Source organism: Chlamydotis macqueenii, chromosome W (genome assembly GCF_036417535.1).
Source record: "Chlamydotis macqueenii isolate bChlMac1 chromosome W, bChlMac1.mat, whole genome shotgun sequence".
NCBI classification, from domain to species: Eukaryota; Metazoa; Chordata; class Aves; order Otidiformes; family Otididae; genus Chlamydotis; species Chlamydotis macqueenii.
Window position 1 is genome coordinate 474,075 of NC_141592.1, and position 23,736 is coordinate 497,810.

At 42.0% G+C, this 23,736-nt stretch overlaps 1 protein-coding gene across 3 annotated transcripts in view; it reads right to left on the reverse strand.

Annotated features, from left to right (window-relative positions):
* The window catches only part of ZNF532 (zinc finger protein 532), a 49,482-nt gene that overhangs the window by 2,968 nt on the left and 22,778 nt on the right, over nt 1–23,736 (reverse strand). For all 3 annotated transcript variants that reach the window (XM_086769668.1, XM_086769665.1, XM_086769666.1), the window contains 6 exons: nt 23,321–23,502; nt 20,220–20,396; nt 12,084–12,246; nt 8,467–8,745; nt 2,966–3,078; nt 1,111–1,258 (listed from right to left, as the gene is read on the reverse strand). In XM_086769668.1, coding sequence (XP_086625794.1) covers nt 1,111–1,258; nt 2,966–3,078; nt 8,467–8,745; nt 12,084–12,246; nt 20,220–20,396; nt 23,321–23,502 — 1,062 coding nt within the window. The remainder of the gene's footprint in view (nt 1–1,110; nt 1,259–2,965; nt 3,079–8,466; nt 8,746–12,083; nt 12,247–20,219; nt 20,397–23,320; nt 23,503–23,736) is intronic.

A 23,736-nucleotide genomic window follows, 5' to 3' on the forward strand; every position in this document is an offset into this window, starting at 1 on the left:
TTTGTGTCTCTGCTGCCAGCTTTGGACATGCCATCACAGGTGAAATTCTGTATCACACAGAGCCCAAGCCACTTAAAAAATGTTATTAATGTCTGCACGTAACAAGTTTTTGTGCTGTCATCTTATTTTTGCTTTCCTCCTAACACTCATCATCAATAAAAGAAGAGAACAGCACAGTTCAGCTGGAAGGGACCAGGACCCTCTGGTCCAACGGCCTGCCCACTGCAGGGCTGGCCAGGGGTCAGGGCACGTTATAAAGGGCATTGTCCAGAGGTCTCTTCAACACTGACAGGCACGGGGCATCGCCCACTGCCCCAGGAAGCCGGTTCCAGCGTTTGGCCACCCTCTCGACAAAGAAATGCTTCCTTGTGTCCAGTCTGAACCTCCCTGGGGCAGCTCTGAGCCATTCCCGAGCACCCTGTCCCTGGATTCCAGGGAGAAGAGATCAGCACCCCCCTCTCCACGTCCCCTCCTCAGGAAGCTGCAGAGAGCAATGAGGTCGTCCCTCAGCCTCCTTTTCTCCAAAGGAGACAAATCCAGAGTCCTCAGCCGCTCCTCAGAGGACATGCCTTCCAGCCCTGTCACTGTTTGGTTGCCCTCCTCAGGACGCATTCGAGTACCTTCACGTCCTGAAATGGCGGGGCCAGCACTGCACGCAGTACTGCACTGCCCGCACCAACACCCAGCACAGCGGGAGACTGCTGCATTTCAATCATCAGACTGAAAGCAGTTTCACTGTAAAATTTATCTCAAATAAGCTCAGGGCTAGGTATCTGGAAGAAGGTCACATGGCTTCTACATAACCCGTAAGCTTTTCTAGAGCTATGAGGACTTGGTTGGGGAGGGTTTGAAAGGTACTCTTAAGGCAAACCACCAAGGGGCAAGTTATATTCTCCATCATTCAGTGATCAAACCAAAGTCTTTCCAAAAACATGTTCTAGTTCGAGCATGACAGAATTTGTTGCAGGAACCCTTGTGACAATTTAGGGCTCTACTTCACAGAAGATCAGAGTTTTATGGGGTCAGAATACCTTCATCTATTTAACGATTCTGAATGTATACCCACAAAAAATTCACTCTCGGTGACTGAACGAATCTTCAAGTGATTACCTTTGTGTCTTCTTTTACCTCCCTTTCTTCCATATTGGTTGATTCAGTCATTTCTTTCACATCGGGGTCTTTAATGCCATGCATCAACTGAATATGTTTCTCAAGCATCAACCGCTTGGTAAAAGTACGTCTTGAATCTGGGCAGTGCCTACATAAACACAAAGCAAACACGCACACATTCAAATGTCACGCTTAACAAAAGTCACAGTATTCTGAAGGCTACACGTAGGGCTAGTAAACAAACCCAGACTGGAGTACAGTCTATTAAAGACACCGACAATGTTTTCCCAATCAATTGCACAGGTAAGTGTTACAAGAAAATGAATGTAATTACAAAATAAAACGAGAAACGTTTGAGCCATTTATATTCAGAGTGAATAAGAAGTTCTCTGAAGACAGTATCCAAACTGGTACAAAGTGTGAGTCAGAAAAAAGCCTGGGGGCATCCGAGTTTGTTTCCTGTACCTCTGCTAACATCACCAAGCTGGACATGTTAGCCACTTGCCCAAGTTCTCCTTAATTTAAATTTCATAGGGAAAGCAATCACCTTCCATGTGGGATGAATGTTAGCTCCAAACCTCACTTAATTCTGCATTCAAATCCAAATACTTCATCTCCTTGGAACTAGTAATTCCTTCTCAGCTCCCTTTCCAACCTCAACGGAACCAGCAGAACAAACGTGACTTTCACAATCTGTGCTTTGTTCTCCCCCGCAGAAGCGGCTGCCTCACTCCTAACCTCGCACGTGCTTTTGGGAAGCGTATTTCTTCCGAGCTCCAATGTTGTAACCTACTGTACAGGTGTCTGGAGGAGGGATGGCTACACAAGAACTGCAAGGGAGAAGTTAAACTACAGTGCTCTCTTTCTGAGTCTCTCTCAAGGTTTTAACTTTTTAAATGCTGCTTCACTTAACTTTATTGAAAAAAAAAAAAAAAAAAAGACAGTGCTGTAGGCATCCTGAGCTGAAAACAGATCCACGATAAGCGTTCTGCTCAAAGGGTATGCAAAACCAGGCACTTGCTGCTCGTCATACACCAAGAGCAACAGCGTCTAGGCAGGCCAGCTCACGTAGGCTGAAGTACAAATTAAGGGGACGTTAGAAACAACCTGATGGGTTGTGTCAGCAACCACAGCGCAGGCAGACAGGAGGTTATAGATCACTTTGCTGGAATGCTGTGCTACGCATGGCCGCCCCAATTTCCACACCACCGGGCGTGTGCCTTCCGTAACAAAGCACAGATCATACTGTGGCAGAGAGGGGACTGTTACGATCTCAGCCACAGAGCTGCCGCCTGCAGCTTCCTCTTCAGAACTTCAAACTCAGTCCCACAGCATACAAATACATACAAAGCTATGAATGAAGAGATACCACAGGAAGTTTGGTTTATGTATCTATCTGATTGATGTGGATTTTTCTATTAAATTGCATATCATCTCTCCAGACACTTACATATCACTAAGGACTTTTCCACATACATAGTCTTCTGTATGAGAAATAAATAAAATAAAGCTTTGGTAGATTAGAAGAGTGGCTTGCATTTTCGAGCGACTACTGGAAACCAAGTTCACCACTGTAGAGCTATCAGCCATGCAAGCTCTCAGCAAACATAAGTTCCAGATTTGCCTGCCAAAGCCCCTAATGGCCGCAGACGTTATGTACGTGCGCTCTCAGCAGCCTGCTGTGCTCCAGGCACGCAGGACAGCCTGAATAGTCTGGTCTGCCTGTGTGTCTGAACACCTGATTCACCTGAATGAACGGGACACTGGCTTTTAGACAAACAAGGGAAGACATTCCACTAACAATGGGTTTTGATGGTTTACACTCTGTTTCTAAATAAATAAAAGCAGAACTTACGAGCATGTATAAACCTTCCTAATGCCTTTGTGCTTGATACGATTGTGACGACATAAACTATGGGATGAACTGAAAGATTTGTCACATTGTCGACACGGATGTTTCTTCATTTGCTTTAAAAAAAGAAGAAAAATACATTACTTCAAAAAGCTCAGTGAAAGGAGTGCATGTGTCGAACTTTTTAACAATAGGAAAGAAACATCACTTACCAGTTGTCTGGTCCTGCATCTCCAACTACACACGGCTCCTACAGAACGCTGCAGTCAGAGGACTCGGACCTCTTACAGAGCAGCGCGGCCAGCATGAGTTACGCACACAGCTATCACCAGTTGTAAACCGGTGTCAGAGACTGTGGGTGAAGAGAATTTCTTCCACCAAAGCAGCAAGGAAGATCAGTGGATTATTTCTGGACCAGTAAAGGCAGTACGGCAAGAGATTTGCTTTCCCTATAAAATAACCTTCCCCTTCCCATCACTGAGCTATGTCTGCAGTTGCTGACCGGCTGAGCTCACCAGCCACCCAGGAGGAGGGGTGAAGAGCACGTAACAAGGCCCAAAGCAAAACGTCACGCGCACTGACACACTAACAGGGCTCAGAAACCTCATGAAGAAATGAGAGGCATGGTCCGATGCCAACTTGAGGGACACCTGTTTGGGGAATTCCATGAATTTTATATTACAGTTTGTTAAAGGGAGGGAGAACGGAAAGGAAGGAAGCTGAAAACGATGGAATGGCATCCATCTACGGTATCCATCCAGATGAACACGGCCAGGAGAAATAACATCTCTGAAACTGCGACTATACAAGCCCCAGGAATGAATGATGTGGTCCTGTCCCTTAAATTCCGTCAGTCCTAGAAGTCAGCTCAAACGGCACATCTTATCAACCTGCAGTAAGGGATGGGAATATTCCCAATCGGATTTCCTGCTTCCTTTCACAGGTAACTCGATTGTTCAAGCTCCTACCTGTAATCTTTGCTGTTTTGGCAGCAACAAGGAAGCTGAAACAGCATCTTGGAACTTAAATCCAAACACTGATCACACACATCTAACTGAAGACCTTTCTAGGTTCCTTTTCCAGTTTACTTCTCAAAAATGCAGTCAGGGCCAGGATCCCACATTTGTGATTCAGTACAATGATTCCTGCCAGAGTCACAGTGCCCTCCGTCTGAAGAAGAAATGGATTTTACCTGAACCTCACAAAAGAAATCCAGATCGCGTGGGCCCAGATTTCAAGTGTTCCCGTCTGAGGGAGGGCTCATGCCTGCTAGTCAGGTACGAGTGAAAGAAAGGACAGTTTCATGCATCAGTCAAGTATCGAGAAGGAAAATCACATTCCTTGGATCGCTTTTTCCTGCTCTAGCAGCGTTCCTTCATAGCATCAATGACATTCTCTTTCCTGCATTTACTGGGAAAGAGAAAAAACAAATCATATAATTCTATTCTACTATTCCAACCGAGGCCACTGAACGAAAGACTTGGATCAGCGCTTGAAACTGGACCCTTCTTGACTCTTCTGAAGAATCCGCGCAAGATCTGTCCCTGCATTCCAAAGCACTCAATAGCAAAGCTTTTCTTCATAGAGTAACGTAGAGGGTTTGGCTCACTTACTCTTACCTTCTGAGGAAGCGACAAATTTCTAAACAATGCAGATGCACAGTAATCCACATGGACATTTTAATATGACATGAGTAATTCTCTGGTGCCTAATATTAATCAATAATAATAATAAAAAAAAGCAGAAAAGCAGTTTTGCAAGGGCGTTCATGCAAATGTGAAGCAGTCCGTTAGGAAACACAATATGGTAATTTTACTGAGGCTAGTCAACATAATGCTGTTAGAGGCGCAGTACTGTCCAACCCAGACTTCCTTTCCACATTTAAAGGCCAATTAAAATAAAAGGAAATCAGCATGTTTCGCTCTTAAATGGTTAAAGGTGAAAACCTGACAGCGTGTACACAGTGCATACTCATTAATGCTAATCCATTAATCAACGCATTTTGCAGTATGGTTTTGTAGTATGCCTATGACTGCAATGCTCTGGCAAGAAATTTCTAAAATAAAATAAAATGTGAAGTCATATAAAGGCTTCTATCAAAAACCAGCCCTGCGCCATGCTGCACAGCCATGCAAGCTCCCAGGGCAGCCCACGCATCTTCGCCGAGGGCAGAGTGCAGTGAAGACGCATCAAGCGCTAAGTCAGAAAAGCAGCGGGAGGGCTGCGCTCAGCAGGACCCCGTCCCTCTCACAGCACCAGAGGCACTGCCTGGGGTAACCATCCGTGATACCACACTCATTCTGATTTTGCTGGGAAGATTCTGGAGGGAGACCCAAACAGGATTTTGGATGCATTAATTTCTGCAATAGCAGCCAAAACCAAAAGAACTAAAAAATTAGTTCTGTAATTAGGTGCAGCAGGACCTGTTGTACAGCACCTTGTCTTTACAGGAAGAAAGAGGATGTTCAATTAGATGCACAGCAAGTCGGTAAGGCAATTCCTGCTTAGATAACATCTGTCCTTCCACAGAAACACACTTACACACGAGGCCTAGGAAGCTTAGCATATGTCTGCCTGGCTGAGTGCAGACATACACGATCCAGTTTCAAGCCAGGAGTTGTACAGACTTGTTAGAAACACCCTTTGTCTGGGCTAATAACTTTTTTTTTTTTTTTTAAAACAGCACTTTTGAGATCAGGCAGGGAGTCACACCACGGTGGCTACAAATCTTCCTGCCCTACAGCTGGCTTACCTTCAGCCAGCTGAGGAAGAGGATACAGAAAATGTGAATCTGTCTGTCTGTGTAGACTTTTCCCAATAAGGTCTGGAAGCTCAAAAATCTGTCCAAAGAGGATATCCATGGCAATATCTCTCCTGTGAATACCTCTGAATATTCCAGCCTGGGATCAGCTAAGAAGGGCTACAGCTCCAAACTTTCACTGTGATCCTGCAAAAGCAGCAATTAGAAGTCTGAAACTAACTGTCTTCAAATACCTTACATGACAAGGGACTCTATGAATAGCTCGTGAATTGCTTAATTGAAGTTTTTAACAAATATTCTGCATAGAGCATTTTAGAGCATTTAATGCACACCTATCATTCCTAACAAAAACAAGGCTATAAATGAATTCCATTGTTTATTAGACCCGTATCACATATTTGGTCATCTTATGCTCATTTCTAGTCTCTCTACAATGAAACGTATCCATTAAAATTTAGTTTTTGAATACAGGAATTTGGAAAGCTAACAGTTACTGAAAATTTTGAGGGGTCTAGAAAGAATGTAGCAACTGGTCTTTATCGCCCATTTCTGAAAGACACGGAGCTGTATCTTTAGTCATTTTAATACAGACATTCCTCCCATGTTATTTGAGGAACGGCTTGAAGAGGGATGAAAACCAGCACATAAATGTAAGCAATGAAACGGCCTGTAGGCCAGTATTTCAGGGCAACAATTATCTAACATTTCATAGGAAGGGCTGTTCCTGAGGTGCACGTGCAGCCCGGCTCGTAGCCTTGTTGCTGCTTGCAGGGACCCATACTGAGGTAACACTGCACGTGCTTATTAAACATCAGACAGAAAGGTACATACTTAAAGCTGATACTCGGAAGCATTACCAACGTGTTACTAACCTCGTTTTACACGCCCTCTGCTACTTTGCTGGAGATGGGATCAGACTGGGCATCATTCTCTAGTTCCCTCTGAAGGGACAGCGTCATTGGCAGGCTGTGCTGCTTGTGTTTAACAACTGCATCGATGGCGAATGCATCGGGTCTTAAACTTATTTCTGTTTGCTGGTAAAAGCACTGACGAATTAATATTTGGACTAACAGGCAAAACAGAGTAGACCAACAGTTTATGTGCTGCTAAACAGCGTGATTTTGGCAGAAAATTAAACTACGACTGCATGAGTGTTACAGGGTCAGAAAGAAGTATTCAGTGCACAGGCACGCCACAGGGACTGTTAGCACATTTTAGCAGTTTCTTTATAGACACTACCCAGCAGAAGTGTCAGCAATATACCTGCTAGGCTTGAAACGGAATCAATCACCTCAGTGACTTCAATGGACAGAAATGCAAACTGGTCTTTTGCAGCAGCTGGAGAAATGAAACAGAGACCACGTGATCTCAGCTGCTTGTCTACTGTTCATGCCCTCAAGCTGTAAAAGGAGAACCAGGTAAAGGAAAATGCAGTTCTGTGAATCACCGTCCTTTGGTTTTGTGTTTTGTTCGGAGGGGGACTGGCAATGTAGCTACAGGACTGCACAGCAGGAAGGCTGAAAGGATGGAGTGGGAGTTACTGAAGGCAAGGAGAAACACAGAAATAGTCTCCTGTCAGTCAGGCTTGGGTGCTATTTGCTTGAAGTTATCACAAGAAAATTAGAGATGACACTCAGTAGTCTGGCATTTTCAGCTCTTCCATAAAATGTTTATAAATAGAATAAAATAATTTGCACAACAGCTTCAGAGATAAGCACTGTAATTTGAAGGGACATGGAAACTGCTGGCAATGTGCTGTCATTTATTACAGCATATTAGCATCTTGAAAACGACAGATTTTCACTCTGGATGATTCTTCTCCATTTAGACAAAGTAAGTCTGTTTTCCCTTCCAGGTCTGCTCTTACATTACTAGCACAGTACATTAGTTTAATTCCCTGCTTCCCACCTGAGGAGACAATCAGACCATTTTCACCAGCACGCAGCGAAGGACAGGACTGGACAGCAGACGGCTGCTGTGTGTCAGCATCGGGCTGGAGCATCGCTCTGTCTCTAACGCAGCTATGAAGGGTCCGTCTGAGGATCTGTTTCACTATTGCCTACCTGCTAGCCTTTTTAACTTCACTTAATTGGAAAAGCTATGGGATGCAGCAAGGACATGACGCTGTCTTTCTGCTGACTTGAGAATACAGCTTTCCTATATTTCCCTTTCAATCCGTTTTAAGTAAGCTGTCTCAAATCCAGCGGCTCTGAATACAAAATTCAACTTGTTCAGCTCAGCTGACTTGTTGGCTGAACCTACAAGGGTAAGATCAGAGCAATGGCTCGACCTTAGAGCACGTCTGCCTTTAAAATGAAATGCTGTTTGGCACTCACTGGGCCAATAAAACAAGGCGCCGTTCCCTGAGTCTAACAGTTTATGAATTGCCAAGAGAGAGAGGGAACTGAGAAGGCACAAAGGAAGAAATTAGAACCTGAAGCAGATTAGATGACTCAGACAAAATACTGAAACATCTTTCACTCTTTCCATCTTGAAGAAATTTTGGTACATGATGAAGAAGCCTACAATTAAGTAAGAGCATGTGGATTTTCTCAGTAGAACTATGTAGAAAATGACAAAATCTAAGCAGTCAAAGAGTAAGATGGAATAGATATAAGAAGAGAATAACACTGGAACTTAAAGGAAATATTTGCAAAAACACAACTGAATTTGGAAAAAAAAATTACTTCCTATTTCAGGTTTAATTCACTTTTTTTTTTGTAATTGAATATTATTCATTTACCTTTCCGTGTTCTTTCCTCATGTGAGAGATGTAAACGTCTCTTTGAGTGAAGAGCCTATCACACTCCCAACACGTCCAGCCAGGATTAGCGACTTTTTTAGGCTCTGCTTTCTTTATGGGAGAAGGAGATTTCTTCTCCAGCTTTTCTGTTCCGTTGACAGATTTTGTGTCTTCTTTGTTGTGACCGGCTGAGTTCTGTGTTGTGGGTTTAGTACTGAGAGGCAGATTTATCCCCAGGTTTGGTGGCCCCTCAACACTTTTCAAAGTTCCATGCATAGACTACAATGAAAGAGGGAAAAAAAAGGACAAAACTAACACAGATGTATACAGTTGTATTTACAAAATGCAAAGACTCAAAGTCTTCATTTACTTCTCTGTCATACTATTACTACATCATGTTCTTAACTTAAAGAAACACGATGAAGTAAAGGCAAGGCCTAGCGTAAAGAGAAATTAGCCAACAATGCTACCAGACACCATCTGTAGCTAATGAGAAGTTTTCTTCAGTGGCTATTTTCACACACACAAAAAAACCACCAAACCACTTTGTATATTAAGTTTAAGTTGCTGTTTAATAGGGAGGAAAAAAAAATTGCTCCAGAAGTACTTTACGTGAAGTTTAATTTCTCACTTTATTTACCTTACATATTAGTTGAGCATCCTCATTTTAAATGATGTGACTAGGTATTTCCAGGAAGGAAAGGTTTTTACTGACAAATTTTGACTTGGCACATGGTAAATAAGAAAAGGCAAGTCTGGAAAGATCAGGCACCTATATTATTTAGGATATATTAATATTATATGTTGATGCTGAGTTAGGCTCTGTCTTACTCCACGCTCAAGTTATGAGCAACCTAACTGAGGGCTACATTGCTAAGAGTCCTTAGAATGAAAGGGTCGCAGGGCTGACGGGGTCTCCAAGACCAGGGGACAGCTAAGAGGTGTCTAACAAGCTGTTCTCAAGCACCCTGCAGCTCTCAGGTAGTGATCCTTCCTCACTGATTTATGTCTGGACTTCAAGTGAACAATCAGCAAGAAGGGAAGAACTCTTCCACGGCCTCCTTCCCAAGTTTCTGGAGCCAGTGTCATATGCTGGTGTGATACCTGAGCCTACCAAAAGGATGACTAGTTCAGAAGACCTGGGCTTCAGCTGTGTGTCTGCGTTTCATATATGAACATGGACAGAGGAGGAACGAGTCAGCATGGTCCTGGGCCTACAAAGCTGACTGCAGCCCGGACGTGACATACTGCTGAACACAGAGAACCTCTTATCGAGGCCTCTCACAATGAGAAGACTTGCCCTTTACAGTGACAGTGTTGTAATCATCTCATCTACTGACCTTCATTATAGCTCTCCTGGATGATGTGTCTAGCCACGCCAAACATAATTATTTTTCCTACAGTTAACCTCAGAAACAAAAAAACATTCAATACATTCTTGATTCGGAGGACCTAAGAATATGAATCTGATACTCCGGTAGGATACTTCAGTATGAAGTTCTTCTGTAAATCATGCGGCTCTTGGGACTACCTGCTGGCTCTAGAGCAAATATCGACCTGATCTGTAGAACATGTTCTTCTATTTACAGTTGTTAAACAGAAGGAAAGCTAGTAATTTATAAAACTAAAATGTTATTAAAAAGCAAAGCGCACAGGACCAACTGACTGGCTCTAAGAACAAACTGAAGCTGGGCACTAAAGGAGGAGGCTGCCTTTAGGAAAGTGCTAGTGCTCGACTTTCTAAATGTCTTTTAAATACAATACTTGAAATTTAGCTTCTTATTTGAAAATAAACAAAAAGCATCAAAGCATAACATGGAGTCGCAGCGATGACAGCAACATCACCAGCAGAACTGGGAGTGTCACACCGCCAGCCCAGACATTCACTGCCTGTTCTCACCGGCTGTTAGAAATTTTCTGGTAGCGAGCCATTACAGGAAAACGAGACATACATTCTACCAGCAAGAAACATCCACATCTGCAGGGATTATTCTAGGTTGTTCTTCCTAGCTTAATAACCTCCTTCTGAGCTTTCTGTTCTATTTGCATCCAGGTCTCTCTGCCTTGATGGCTTATGTCTAGCCATAGCAAACAATTACTTTTTGTGCAGCTAGGCTGAGATCTGCCCTTGTCAGGCACAGAGTCCTTTTCTGTTTTTATCTATACCCTGTTGCTGTTGTCTTCATTCCCATAACTGAAGTCCACTTTACACTTTTCTGCTACTTTCCCTACTACTATGTACACAGCTGCTTGCAGCTGATTTTGTTCTCAAAAATGACTGAATTATTTATAGTGAGACATGCTAAAAAATATTAGTTGGAAGTACAAATACTGGCATGAAACACTAAAGCAAAAGAGTTTGATAGCGCCCAGATCGTAAGTAACTGAGAATAACTTTATCGTGACAGATGCTGAGCAACCCTAATTCATGCAAGAATAGCTCCTGGCCCTAACTACAGATCTGGCTCCTAAAATAGTTGTTCTCAGGTCTTAAAGAAGTAGTTATGTATGGATATAACAACACTTACAATACCCAAGTGAAAAAACCCTCCTTACATAAATCAGACATACATTGCAATATATGGAATTTGCCCAATTAGTTAAAAAAGAAGCAACACAAGGAGATCAAAGGAAACAGAAAACAGGACTTTGCACTACTGCCCGAGAGGACCATGTAAGGTACGTGGCATAAATGTAAGATGCTATCTTACAGTAAACATTAACTAGCTCAGAAACAAATAAAATACCCAGCCGTTGTATTTCTGAATGTCTTGGGCCAGCCCTTCCCTATCTCCTCAAGTTTACAACTGGCTTTAAGATCAACTGCTTATTCAAGACTTGTGATCTTAAGTGCTACCATTCTGGGCTGTAACACTTGGTGTAAATGACTTCAGCTATTACCAGCCACCAGATCACGTTAATGAGGCATAAGAAATTCCAGCACTGCTAACAGATCTGGTATATGTAAAACAAGGTGACACAGTATATTTAAATTACACAGCTAAAATTATAGCCAGGAGACGGCTGATTCTTAGCAACATGATTTGCAAGGATGATAGCAAATCTTCTTCAGTTATAGGGTATTTATGAGAAAATCCACTTCAAGTTTTTTTCAAAGTATGTACGTGTTCAGGTCCGTACGTGAACACACACACAAATAACCTCTGCATCTACTCAGAGTGAGTTCTGAACATCACAGGTTTGATTTTACAATGTACTCAGCATTCTCAACTCCTAACAACTGGAATTGTTGGAATACTGCAGATAACGCTCACTACTTATTAGGATCGGACTAACTGACTTCACTATACCCATTATTATTTTGATAAAATGACAAATTGAATGCAATGCACTGAGATATTCCTAGTATGCCAAAACCAACGTTCATACAGAAAAACAGAGTTAGTGATTGCATCACAGATACACTGAAGATCATACGAAACATAACATTTTAACATTGGAGAACATAATTCACAGATCACTTTTTTGGAATTATTAACATCTCTCTCTTTCAGCACTCTTCTTGTTTTTCTGTGCCTTTGTACAGTATTTTCTCACAGCATATATGGCATGACAAACGCTATCTAGAGACAAAACAAGAGAAGATGCCTACACACCTTGATATGATCCATCATAAGCTGTTTCTGTGCATACAGAAGAGAACAGTCTGGACACTTGAAAACAGACACCTTCTGGTTTTCAATGTGCTGATCAAAGTGGCGATAGAGCAAAGGTTGTAGAGTAAACACAGTGTCACACATAGAGCATTTATATATAATTCTAAAAACAGAAGTACAATAAACAATGTCAGTCATGTTGATGATCTATTTGCAAGAATCATGTTAAGTTTTTTCCTCAGCAGAGTTAAGACGACATGTTTAAGCAATCATTTCACACTGCCTGAAAAAAGTTAAAATATTAAACTAATTCAAAACATCCTCCAATTTCAAAATATGGGAGCAGTGGAAAAAAACCAGGAAAAAACCATTAAAAAGTGCGAGCAAGCAGCTAGAAAACAACAGCATATGCCAGTTACATATGTAACACCAAGATCTGCTTAGGATACTCTGAAAGTTCAAGGTCTTCACCTTCTGAACTAGAGGACAACATACCTATTTTGGGTTGTAAAGGCAACAGGTTTCAAGGGAGTGACTGATTTGATCATAATTGGTAATATACTTCAAGATAAATTTATTTTTGGCAATGTATATGGCTTTGAACCTCCTGAATGCCAAGCCTAGACTCTCTCGATGCTCTGAAGCTGCAGCTTCACAGGATATCGTTTCCCTGTTCTGCAATTACAGGCTGTTAAGAATCCATCTATCGAAGCAGTGCAGAGACAGCACCAAACCCACACTCTCCTCTCTCAGAGCACACGTGGTTTTTGAAATTAGCTACCTAAGTCTCCCATTCTGATAGGCAATATTCTGATCAAAATTCTAACAGAAGCTATTTATGTTTCAGTAGCTGTGTAGCTGGTGAAGCAATGTATTTATTAATACAATTTCAAAAGGGCTTTAGAAATAGATATACTAATTAACAAAGAGCTAGGTAAGTCTGGGCACTAAAAGCATAGTCCCTGAAAATGAATATGGTCGCCAAAATTCTGTATCACAAAATCCTAAGAAAGTTATTGAACAGTCTCAAAATAGTTGTATTTTTAGCAGATCCTTGTCAAGTGTCTGTCCAACAGTCAAAAACCACAGGGAAACCGGAAACATAATCCTCTGATCGACATGCTGCACCAACTACTACATGACAATAGTATGAAGCTTGTTTCATTTTGCTGATGATTTTGTAATGAAAAGTACAGTTTAAACTGCATTCTACGCAGTGATTTACTTGATACTTTGCTTGTTGTTTTTGCTTATCTGCACGTTTGTTTGTATTAGGAATGATTTCCCTGGCAACTAAAGGTGAGTAGCAAGATCAGCTATTCAAACTGCAACCCTTTAATGTATCTGCTTATAAATAGTAAATAATCCTGTTCTTTCAGAAACAACACACTTGCTTTTAACTTGCAAAAGAATGAAAGGAAATGACACGTGAAAGAAAAGTAACAAAGAAATTCGCCATAGATCATCAGAGGAGAGGGACATCTAATCCATTAGCCATCAGGAGTGGCAGTACTTCAGAAAAAGTTCAGCTAGAGTAGAAGCAGCCCAGGAATGGGTGCTCAGTACGACAACAAGGTACTTCCTCCGCCAAAGCTTGATCTCTGTTCTAAAGAATGACTTTTCATTAAAAAAAAAAAACAACCAAACCCTGCTTGCTAGAATGCCAGATTTTCTCATTATCCACGTAAATGTCCCGAGTCCTTCCCACATCCCTCTAAGCAATTACCATCAATCGCACATTGTTCAAGAGTTCTGAAGAGCACTCTGCGCTGCTTTGAGATGACAAGAACAGAGACATTGCTTCGGTGTCCAAGCCATTCAGTGATTCCAAATATTTGAAATAACGAAAAATAGTGCACTTAATCAAACTATCTGTGCAAACTATTATTTTTGTGGTATATCAAGTGGTCTCAGTTTCTCACATACGCCTCTGATGACCCACACACCGTTGCAGTGCTGTCTGTGGTGAACCCTCCGCCTGGGACAAGGCACCCTGCACCGGCACAGCAGAACACGCCTGCCAGCCTCCCCCAGTCACTGCGAGTACTCGGAAACGGAGGCCCCTCTCCATCCTCTGACTCCCCTCACTACTGTCCATAAAAGCTTCCTAAACATTATTCAAAACAAGTTTTTTAGTTTGTCACATTAGTACTGATCTATACCCCTTCAGAATCCTAACTTCTCGGATAATTTCCGTGTGAAAGGTGTTATAGAACCTGCTAGGAATGGGAAATGCTTCTTGATGATAATTGGTAAGAAAAAAATCCCATGTTCTTAAAATGCAGTTTCACCTCCTGTACCTCATATCAGTATAAACCCCGGTATCTTACCAGTAGTTCTAACTGAGATCATAAGACATAACTTCTGGGGAAAAGAGTCAATGGATCACCACCTTGGCAGGCAAAGTGAACTGAGGAGACAGGGGCAGAGAGAACGCGAACCTCCTCACGATCAGGGCTACTACAGGCTCACTCTGTGGGATGCACCGTTTAAGCCCTAAGGGTAGAAAGAGCCAAAGGACGCACTATGCAAGGCACCATTTCCCTTGGCCACAGCACACAGAGCATCTACGCACACCCCACCGTCTTGGTCCCATCTCAGCAGAGCTGCTAGAGATCATTTAAAGCAGTGATTTTACTGTCAGCCCGCTTCACTCCATCAAAAAAAAGAAAACCCCGTTTCCTCAGAAATGTACTTGGTACTTGCTGCAGTTCTGTACTAAATCTGCTTGTGGTGTCACAAGCTAGAGAGCTGGTACTAACCACACACATTCCCTAATCCTGGGGCACCCGATATTTTTCCTCTGTCCCTTACGTCCTGTCTCTTGTAACACTGTCTCACATCTCCATCAGCAACTTTGTCCAAAAGTCAGGAAGCGTCAAGCCTGATTACTAACTCAGCAGGCAAACAAGCCGAGGCACAAGACTATCACAGCCTTGTCCCCGTCAGGGTGATTTTCACCCTCCTGGTCCACTGCTCACGTGCAGTCCCTGTTGCCAAGCAGTCAATCCCACGGCTAGGTGCTGGAGAGAGATGAGTAAAGTGACATTGTTCCAGGTTAGCAAGATGGAAATAAAGACTAGCAAAATTTAAAATAATTCTCTGGTTATTTCATGATGTATATTCCTATTAGAACTGTATCTTGCAAATAAAATTAGACATGAGAAATTAGAAAAGCTGTTTTATCGTCTGTGGTGGAACTAGACAGTGATCTCAGTGGGAATGATTTCAGGTCTGTAGCATACAAATTTACCATTGCGGGGCTACATAATTTAATCAGATGAACTATGATCTACTCTACACCTCAGATTCTTATTGTATTTAAAGTAAGGCACAGAAGACTACAGAACTGCTGAGGCTGGAAGGGAGCTCTTGAGGTCATCAGGTCCAAGCCCACCCTGGTCAGGCAGGGTCAGCCAGAGCAGGCTGCCCAGGACCACGTCCACTCGGGCTTTGAATGTCTCCAGACCGAGACTCCACAGCCTCTGGGCAACCTGTTCCAGCACTTCACCACCCTCACAGTACAAAAGTGACTTCTTGTGTTTGGGTGGGAATTCCTGTGTTTCAGTCCTGTCTCTGGGTGCCACACAGAGGAGTCTGGCTCCCTCTTCTTCGCCCCTTCCCACACGGTATTTATACACATCAATAGGGTCCTCCTGAGCCTTCTCCCCTCCAGGCTGCACAGTCCCAGCTTCCTCAACCTGGCTTCACACGGGAGATGCTCCAGTCCCCTGTGCATCGGAGTGTCCCTTTGCGGGACTGGCTCCAGCACGGCCACATCCCTCGCACTGGGGAGCCAGCGCTGGGTCCAGCCCCAGCAGCACTGTGCAGAGGGGAGGGATCACCTCCCTCAGCCTGCTGACAACGCTCTTCCCAAGCTCTTAACGACCCCATCCCTGGGTAATGCTGCACTTGTGAGCACTGACAGGGAAGTGAAGCTGCTACAAAAAAACCTGACATCTTTCTGAATTTGTCACATATAAAAACTGTATCTCTCTAAAAACACTAAGAGTGGTATATGTGGATTTTCTATGTGAGCTAGAAGACTTTGTTTTCACAGAAGCACAAGGACTATCTGGTAGAGATCCAAATTTCAGACAGGTCTCTGGGAAAAGACTGTACTCTGTTAAATTCATACCAACATACCCAACGGTTCAAGTTGTGACTATACACGCTTTAAGTGTTTCTTTCAGTCACATCAAAAGCATGATTTTCGATCCTAAACACATGCAACTGAGTATGCTGGTTTGATTTAAATTGAAGTAGTCAGTATTCCACATGTAACAGCTTAAACCCCTGTCCAACGTTCAAAAGCAGTTGTACTTAGTCAGGACCTAATTTACAACCACCTCAGTTCAGCAAGGCATGTAAGGCAGGCAGGCAGTTCAGCTGCAAGCACACCACCAGTAACTGCTCCTGTTTCTCCTTCCCATTATTTTTTTTCTCTAAAAAAGTGATAATTGTGCAAGAATGTACTTTGTACCAATAGTACCTTAAATATCCATTATCTGCCTTAATAAGAGAGAATTTCTCCAACATCCAAAAAGAGATCGGCCATGAAAAACATCGTAGTGCTGTTCCTAAGAAGTTACACAGTTTAGTGAAAAAATAAAATCACATATAAGCCTTGGGTTCCCATAAAAACCACACAGCATCTTAGGTATGCTACAGGAGAGACCTTCACAATGTTGAATGACAAGACAGTCCTCCATTTCCCTATATTAAAATAATCTAATTGTATCCCACTGAGAATCACTGCTCATAAACTTAATTTTTCATGCACCAAATAGTTTACTGTGTCTGTTCTGAAACAACCATTTGTAATGTGATTGTACATCACCCAGTTCCCGTAAATGCCACAGGGCCATTTACCCAGGGAGCCCAATTCCTGTAAACAGAAATGTGTGAACCGCTGGAGGCCCTCAGGACCGGCCCGGCCTCAGCCCCCTTACAGCACAAGGAATAAACCGTCCCCTGCCACCCTGACCTGCCGACACCCTGGGCCTTGTTGTCGGCCGCACCTGAGATGCCCAGAGGAACACCTAGAAGCCAGGCTCCACAGCCATGCAGAGTCCAACGTCTGCGTACTGGGTGAGGCCTGAAACTCATGTTCAAGGGTCAGACACCTTTCACACACTCAACGCAAACTCAAAAGCTTTGCACTTCCAAACGCAGAAGGCTGCTGAACCCTTCTTCACATTTGTTTTAAAGATTTTACTTCAGAAGAACTCAGCACATGCAGTCATATCTCCAGGGTTACATGACGATATCACATTCCTTCTTTTCAGCAATGAATTTGGTAAGCTTTCAAGATGTATGCCAGTCATGCAACGCAGGTGCTAGGTCCTACGATACAGATAAACCAGCAGCAGCAGACTGGCCAAACATTAATGTATTTCCTCAAATACAACAGTGCTTGTCAGACCCACTCAGTGCTGGTCAGCCCACACCTGGACCATTGTGTCCAGTTCTGGTCCCACAACTCAAGAAAGACACAGAAAGACCAGACAGGGTCCAAAGGAGGGCCACAAAGATCATTAGAGGCTGGAGAACCTGCCCTACGAGGAAAGACTGAGGAGCTGGGTCTCTTCTCCCTGGAGAAGGCTCAGGGGGACCTCATCACAGCACTCCAGTACTCAAAGGGAAGCCACAAAGAGGACTGAAGGTCTCTTCACAAGAAGCCACATGGAGAAGTCAAGGGGCAATGGGTACCACAAGAGGTTTTGTCTTGATAGAAGAAAACATTTTTACAGTGAAAACAATCATTCACAGGAACAACCTCCCAGGGACACGGTGGAGTCCCTGCCACTGGAGAATTTCAAGATGCGGCTGGACAGGATGCTAGATAATCTCATCTCGGCTCCCCCTGCCAGGAAAGGCTGGACCCGATGATCTTCCAAGATTCCTTCCAACCTGGGCTGTTTTGTGATTTTAACACAGAACACTACAGCAGATAAAACAGAATTTGAGCTATGTCAGAAACATTTAACGTCAATTTGAGCAAGATATGTGAGAAATGTCCTGAGAAACCAACTAATTTAAACAACTAAGTCATTTCCTTTTTAAATTGCTACTGAGCAGCAGAAATACATGTAGGTAATTCTGAGAAAACCACAGGCCCTGATAGCTTGAAACAGACCTTATTAAATCGTGAAACAGCAGTCAACGCGAGCATCTTGAGTGTTGGAGACAACACCATAATACCTATAGATGCTTGTAAAACGGAAGCAAAGAACTCCAAACACTGCAAAGACAGGGAAAGTCCTCCTAGTCACTCTGCATGCACTTAAGATAGCATCTTGATTAAAACTGCGAACTCAAAGAAAACACCACTACTTAAGAGGAGCACTCAATTATGGATTCGATGATTTATTACAACGTAACAGTACTTCATAACATTTTATTTTAGTCTTTTCAGAATGAAAATACATTCGTAAAAGAGTACAGTTATATGCACATCTATACGGAAAAAAACTAACGCGAAATACTTAATTCACAAAGTTGATCAGAAACAGTTCGGCAGATCCGAGCACAATTCAAGAAATCTTCTGCACTTTTTGTGCACCAAAAATGGTGGTCTTAATCTTTAAAACTGCGGAAATTGAAACAAGTCCTAGATTAAATGTTGGCATTTCAAAGCCTCTCACTGAAGATACCACCCTGAATTAAAATAAGGTATCATTTGTCACTGGGTGGAAATGTCTTAATTTCGTATCAGACACAGTAAGTTTGCTGTCATTTTGCTTTAACGTAGGTTTAAACACCCTAAAGAATAAATCTCCTGTTAGTATGTTAGAAGAACCAGTGATAAACCAAGTTCTTCTGCAACCTGGTTATTACATTACACGGGATCTTGTCTGTCTCATCTGCCTGATGAGAGTCTGAGTCTGCAGGCTGTTAAGATGCACTAGTGTGCGCTGCAGAGAAACAACACGGGGTTAAATATTGGAATGCTTACTCTCAGTACTGCACTCCTACCAACAGAGCAGAAAGAAGACAGAAGAAAAAGGGCTGCAATGAGAAGGCACCAGGCTGACCGATGAGATCTTAAGCCTGATTTTCACATGCATCGGCACCTGCAGCTCCACTGCCTTCAGCAGAGGCCTCGAGTGTTCAGCATCTCTAAACAAGGACCCTGGAGCCAAGTTCCTATTTGTGCCCTGTGTTACTATCTTCGGTAAACCACCGTGTTTATGCACAACTCTCTCAGCTACAGAACAAAATAAATCCTGCTTTAATCCAGAAAGAAGAGATTACACATTGGAAAAAAGCTTACATAAACAGCTCTATAAATGCATCTATTTTGATTTGGAGACAAGGCTGGAAAAGGTTTAAAGGCTGGCACCTCTCACTTAAAAACACAATGAAATTGCTCTCCTTGAGACAAAAACCTAGCTCACCACTCCCCAAACCTACAGCTTTCAGGAAGAAAAACCTAGCAGACAGGAAGAGAACAGATCCTGCAGGAAAAAGAGTGCTCAACAAGCGAGCGGCTGCCTGACCAAAAGAACAGAGCACCACAGGGAGCTGTAGCCCACAAGAATCGCCCAACGTCAGCCCAGAGATGACAACTGCCATTTTGAAAACCATCTCTCACAAGTACACACCCTGAGCCCTGTGAACTGATGGCACTGAAAGAACCAGTTTTCCAAAATCACCCAGACGACATCTGTGAGCATGTAATAGAGAAAAAGTAAAATCATTTTTTCCCACCTTTTCAACCAGATGTTATGAAAATCACTGCATAAGCCCTGATGGGTCTTAGCAGTTCTTTTTGGAACCACATTATCTTAATTCACAGTAAGAACGCAGATGAGCTAAGCAGATTAGAAAACAAGAACGAGGAACACACTAGCTGCTTGTTCCAATCATTTTTGTAGTTAGTGCATTACTCCCTTGCAGTCTGCACCATTTAAAGAACTGCTGTTGCTATGTTCATGGAAATCTAAGCTTTGCCAAATAAACTGCCAGGTAAAACCGCATGAAGACATTAAATGAACTCCACACGTTACCAACAGGATGAGAAACTATTGGTTGTACGGTATGTGACTTTTACAATTATAAGCAGAGGACAGAACGCAATTTCACAAGTTACTAAAATGCAGGCAAGCGCAGTAGAAGATGAATTTTGCTTACTTTGGTTCGCCTATCTTGATACCCGGGTGTTGTGTGTAGGCATGAGAGTGTGTGCTGGGAGCAGATTTGAATGCCATGGGACAGATAGGACACTTGTAAAAGACTTCACAGTGAGAACCTTGAATGTGAGACTTGAGTGCCGCCACATCAGAGTACACAACGCTGCAATGCAGGCAGCTGCAAAGAGAGCGGAAAAGAGTCAGTTCAGCCGAGCCCAACGCAGTACGGAACTAAATGGAATCAACACTGATTTTCAAGGAAGTGGAAGAGATAAACATACATATGCAACTGGATAAAAGTACGTTATTCTGTCAATTTAAACAACCAGTAAGAATCAACATAAAGAGAGATCTGCATATCAGAAAGTAAGAAGAAAGAAATTTCCCAAATTTAATTTGAAAATCTAAGAGATATGAAGTCAGAACATGTTTTTACGGCATTACAACAAAACAGACAGAAGGGCTGATAGAGGAATATTCTATTGATTGTAAAAAGAATGCTTAAATCCTTTGCAAATTTGTAAAGAGATTTTACAAAATGCATTTTTATCACATGCAGTGGATTGTGTAAGGTACGCCACAGCAATTCAGAAAACTACCACCAAAATGGAAAACCAGTAAGGAAAACATTTTCCCCATTTCCCTTGTTCAGATTTAATTAAGACATACTGGTAATGATTTTCTGTACATATAATCAAATCAGCACTTGGATTTAAAAACAAAGGAAGAGTAATTTAAATTCAGGACAACTAAACTGAATCTCTACAATCAGATCAATCCGTCAGATTGGAATTCTGAAAATATTTTTGATAAACATACTTCTGCTCTGTTGAAAATTTGTGACCTTTCCGCATCTATTCTAAAATGAAATGATTAAAAAATTGAATTAATATTAGTACACAATAACTTCTATACACAATGGTCCCTTTTAGTGCCAAACATTACCAGTACTAAATCCTACCGAATGAGCCCGAGAACATCCTGCAACAATTACAAAATAACCTGTCAAATGAACAAATCTCTTATTGACCAGTATTTTGCAGTAAGAGTTTTACAATTTAAACACAGAAGGCCTCAACTCTTCCAAAATCTTCATCTATCATGATAGTATGATTGACGTCATATAAATGCCAAATCATTTTTTGATACTGTTTTATGTCCTGATGACAGCAATGAAGCAGGAAATACAGTTACACATTGCATTAAAGAATCTCGTTTTCCTTTTACAATGTATCACCTTTGAGTTTTATGAAATGTCATCCTTTCTTTTCTGAACACTTTACATTCTTAGTACTACTAACCAACTTTAGATGTATCTAGTCTCCACTTACCAATGCATTTTCTAAAGTAAACAGTCCTTGTCTTCTTTTGGGTCTGTTAAGATCTTCTCTGCTTATTCAGAGATGAAAGATTTCTTCACAGCAGTACAAAGCATGATCCTCTCATTAACAGATCCAATCCTAAGCTCAAGGACAACGGGGTTGCATTTCTCGCTTCCCCATCCCATCCTGTCTGGACTTTATTCTCTAGTGATACGACATAATAAATGATCCTCAGCATCCACCACTGTATATTAAAACAGTTCTTGAGACCAAGCCTTCCTTTCCCGGACTGCTGTAACAGCTTCCTTGTTTTCAACTTGGAAGGATGCAATTAAAGTTAAGGTTGACATTTTCAGCTGACTTAGTTCAGGCAGCTAGCCTAAATTGCTGAAAACAAACTGAACTCCCTCGCAGAGGCCCTCTGGACAGACAAGACAGGTTATGCTGTTCCTCAGGCAAATGGGCCACGGTGATAAGGAGATGCTGAGGAGTCTAAGAAGGAAGACATTACATCTCCCAGATACTGCTTTTCTTTGCCTGGGTATTTTTGGTTTAGTCTCGCTATATACAGAAGTTCTAACTTAGTGTGATACTGGATGTTTACGATACATCTTAAAAGTTTAATTAACTTTAGTTTAGATTCAGTGTGAAGGATTTATGAGTCTTCTGGTGTTACCGGTACAGGCCAGGAGTCCCTCAAGGTGATTCAGCGTACAAACCCAAGAGAGACAGGCTAGAAGGAACGAGAGCAGAGTGGAGGCAGCAGATGTAAGAAATGTAGGACAAAACAGACTATTGCTTGGGAGAAAAGAATAAAAGAGAAGAACCCAAGAAACACAAAGAGCTGAGAGTTGTGTCAGGCCATGGAATCAATCTGAAAACAGACTGCCATAGCCATAAAAATGCTTTCTTCCATTAACGGAAGATTTCACAGCCATTGTAGTAAATTAACTTGTGGCAACTTACGGGGGAAGAAGCTGCCTGCTGGTGAGACTTTAAGTCACCCTGCTGCAGTCAGACAAGATGAAGTGGAAATGTTTTAGGAGCGCTGAGAAAAGCTCAGCTGTATGGGTTGCTCTTCCGGTCTCTTACTGTGCTGCCTGCCATCCAGCGCAAGTAAAATTCTAAGACAAAACAATTTTTCAAGCCTTTCAAAATTTAACATTTCCATGAAATGCCTCTGATCCTCATTTTCTCAGTGAGTTGCCATTACAGGGAAACATAAGAATAAAAAGGAAACTGAAGAGTAACAGAAAAGAGGAGGTTGTTGGAATGAGAAACGTAACTTGTAAGCAATGTAAGCTGAGGAATCTTAACTTCCTACAGAAAAGAGAGCAACCAGAGAGCTGCAGTATCCCCATCAGCATCTTGACAATAAATTCTGGCAGTAAAAACTAAAAATGATTGATCTACCACAGAGAACAAACTAAAAATCAATGTTTTGAAAAAACTCAACAGGTTTTTTTAAGCACCAAAATTAAGAAAATATATCTGAATTCTCTAGATCATAAACTGTGAAGTCCTGAATCTGACATTTTATGGCTGGATGAGATTAGCTAATATTCTGATTTAATAACATACAAAAGTGGATGCCCAAACCAAAGCAGTACCACCAATGTGGTACTTATTCAAAAATTTGTAGTATTAAATAGCTTTGTTGCCATGACGACCTTAAACTCATGAAGCTGTATTCTACAAACAATGCTTATGAAAATGGAAAATTACTTTTAAAAGCATAAATTATATATAAATTGACAACAAAAGTAATCATTATACTGACCGAAAACCAACTCTTCGGGTATAATGCAGGCAGTTCTTAGTGACATGAGTCTGGAAGTGGACAGATCTGCAGATTGCTCCACATTCGGGACACGTGTATGGAGATTTATGCTGATGAATTCTCTGGTGTGATGCAAAACTGCACTGGTTAGGAAGCAGCATCTGGCAGACATTGCATGTCTTCTAAACGATAAACCAAAATAGATGAAACAAAAGGTTTGGTTCAGCTATGCATAACGTCTTGTGTCAAACACTGCAACAGATCAAATAAAAGTTATGACTGCGATGTGAATCAAAAGAGGTAGGCAAGTACCAAACGCAGGCCCTGCTGACAGATCTTGTAGGACAGAGCTGGCAGATACTGGCAACCAGACATACTGCCGTTCTGGGCCATTCTGACACAACAAAGCTCTTTCA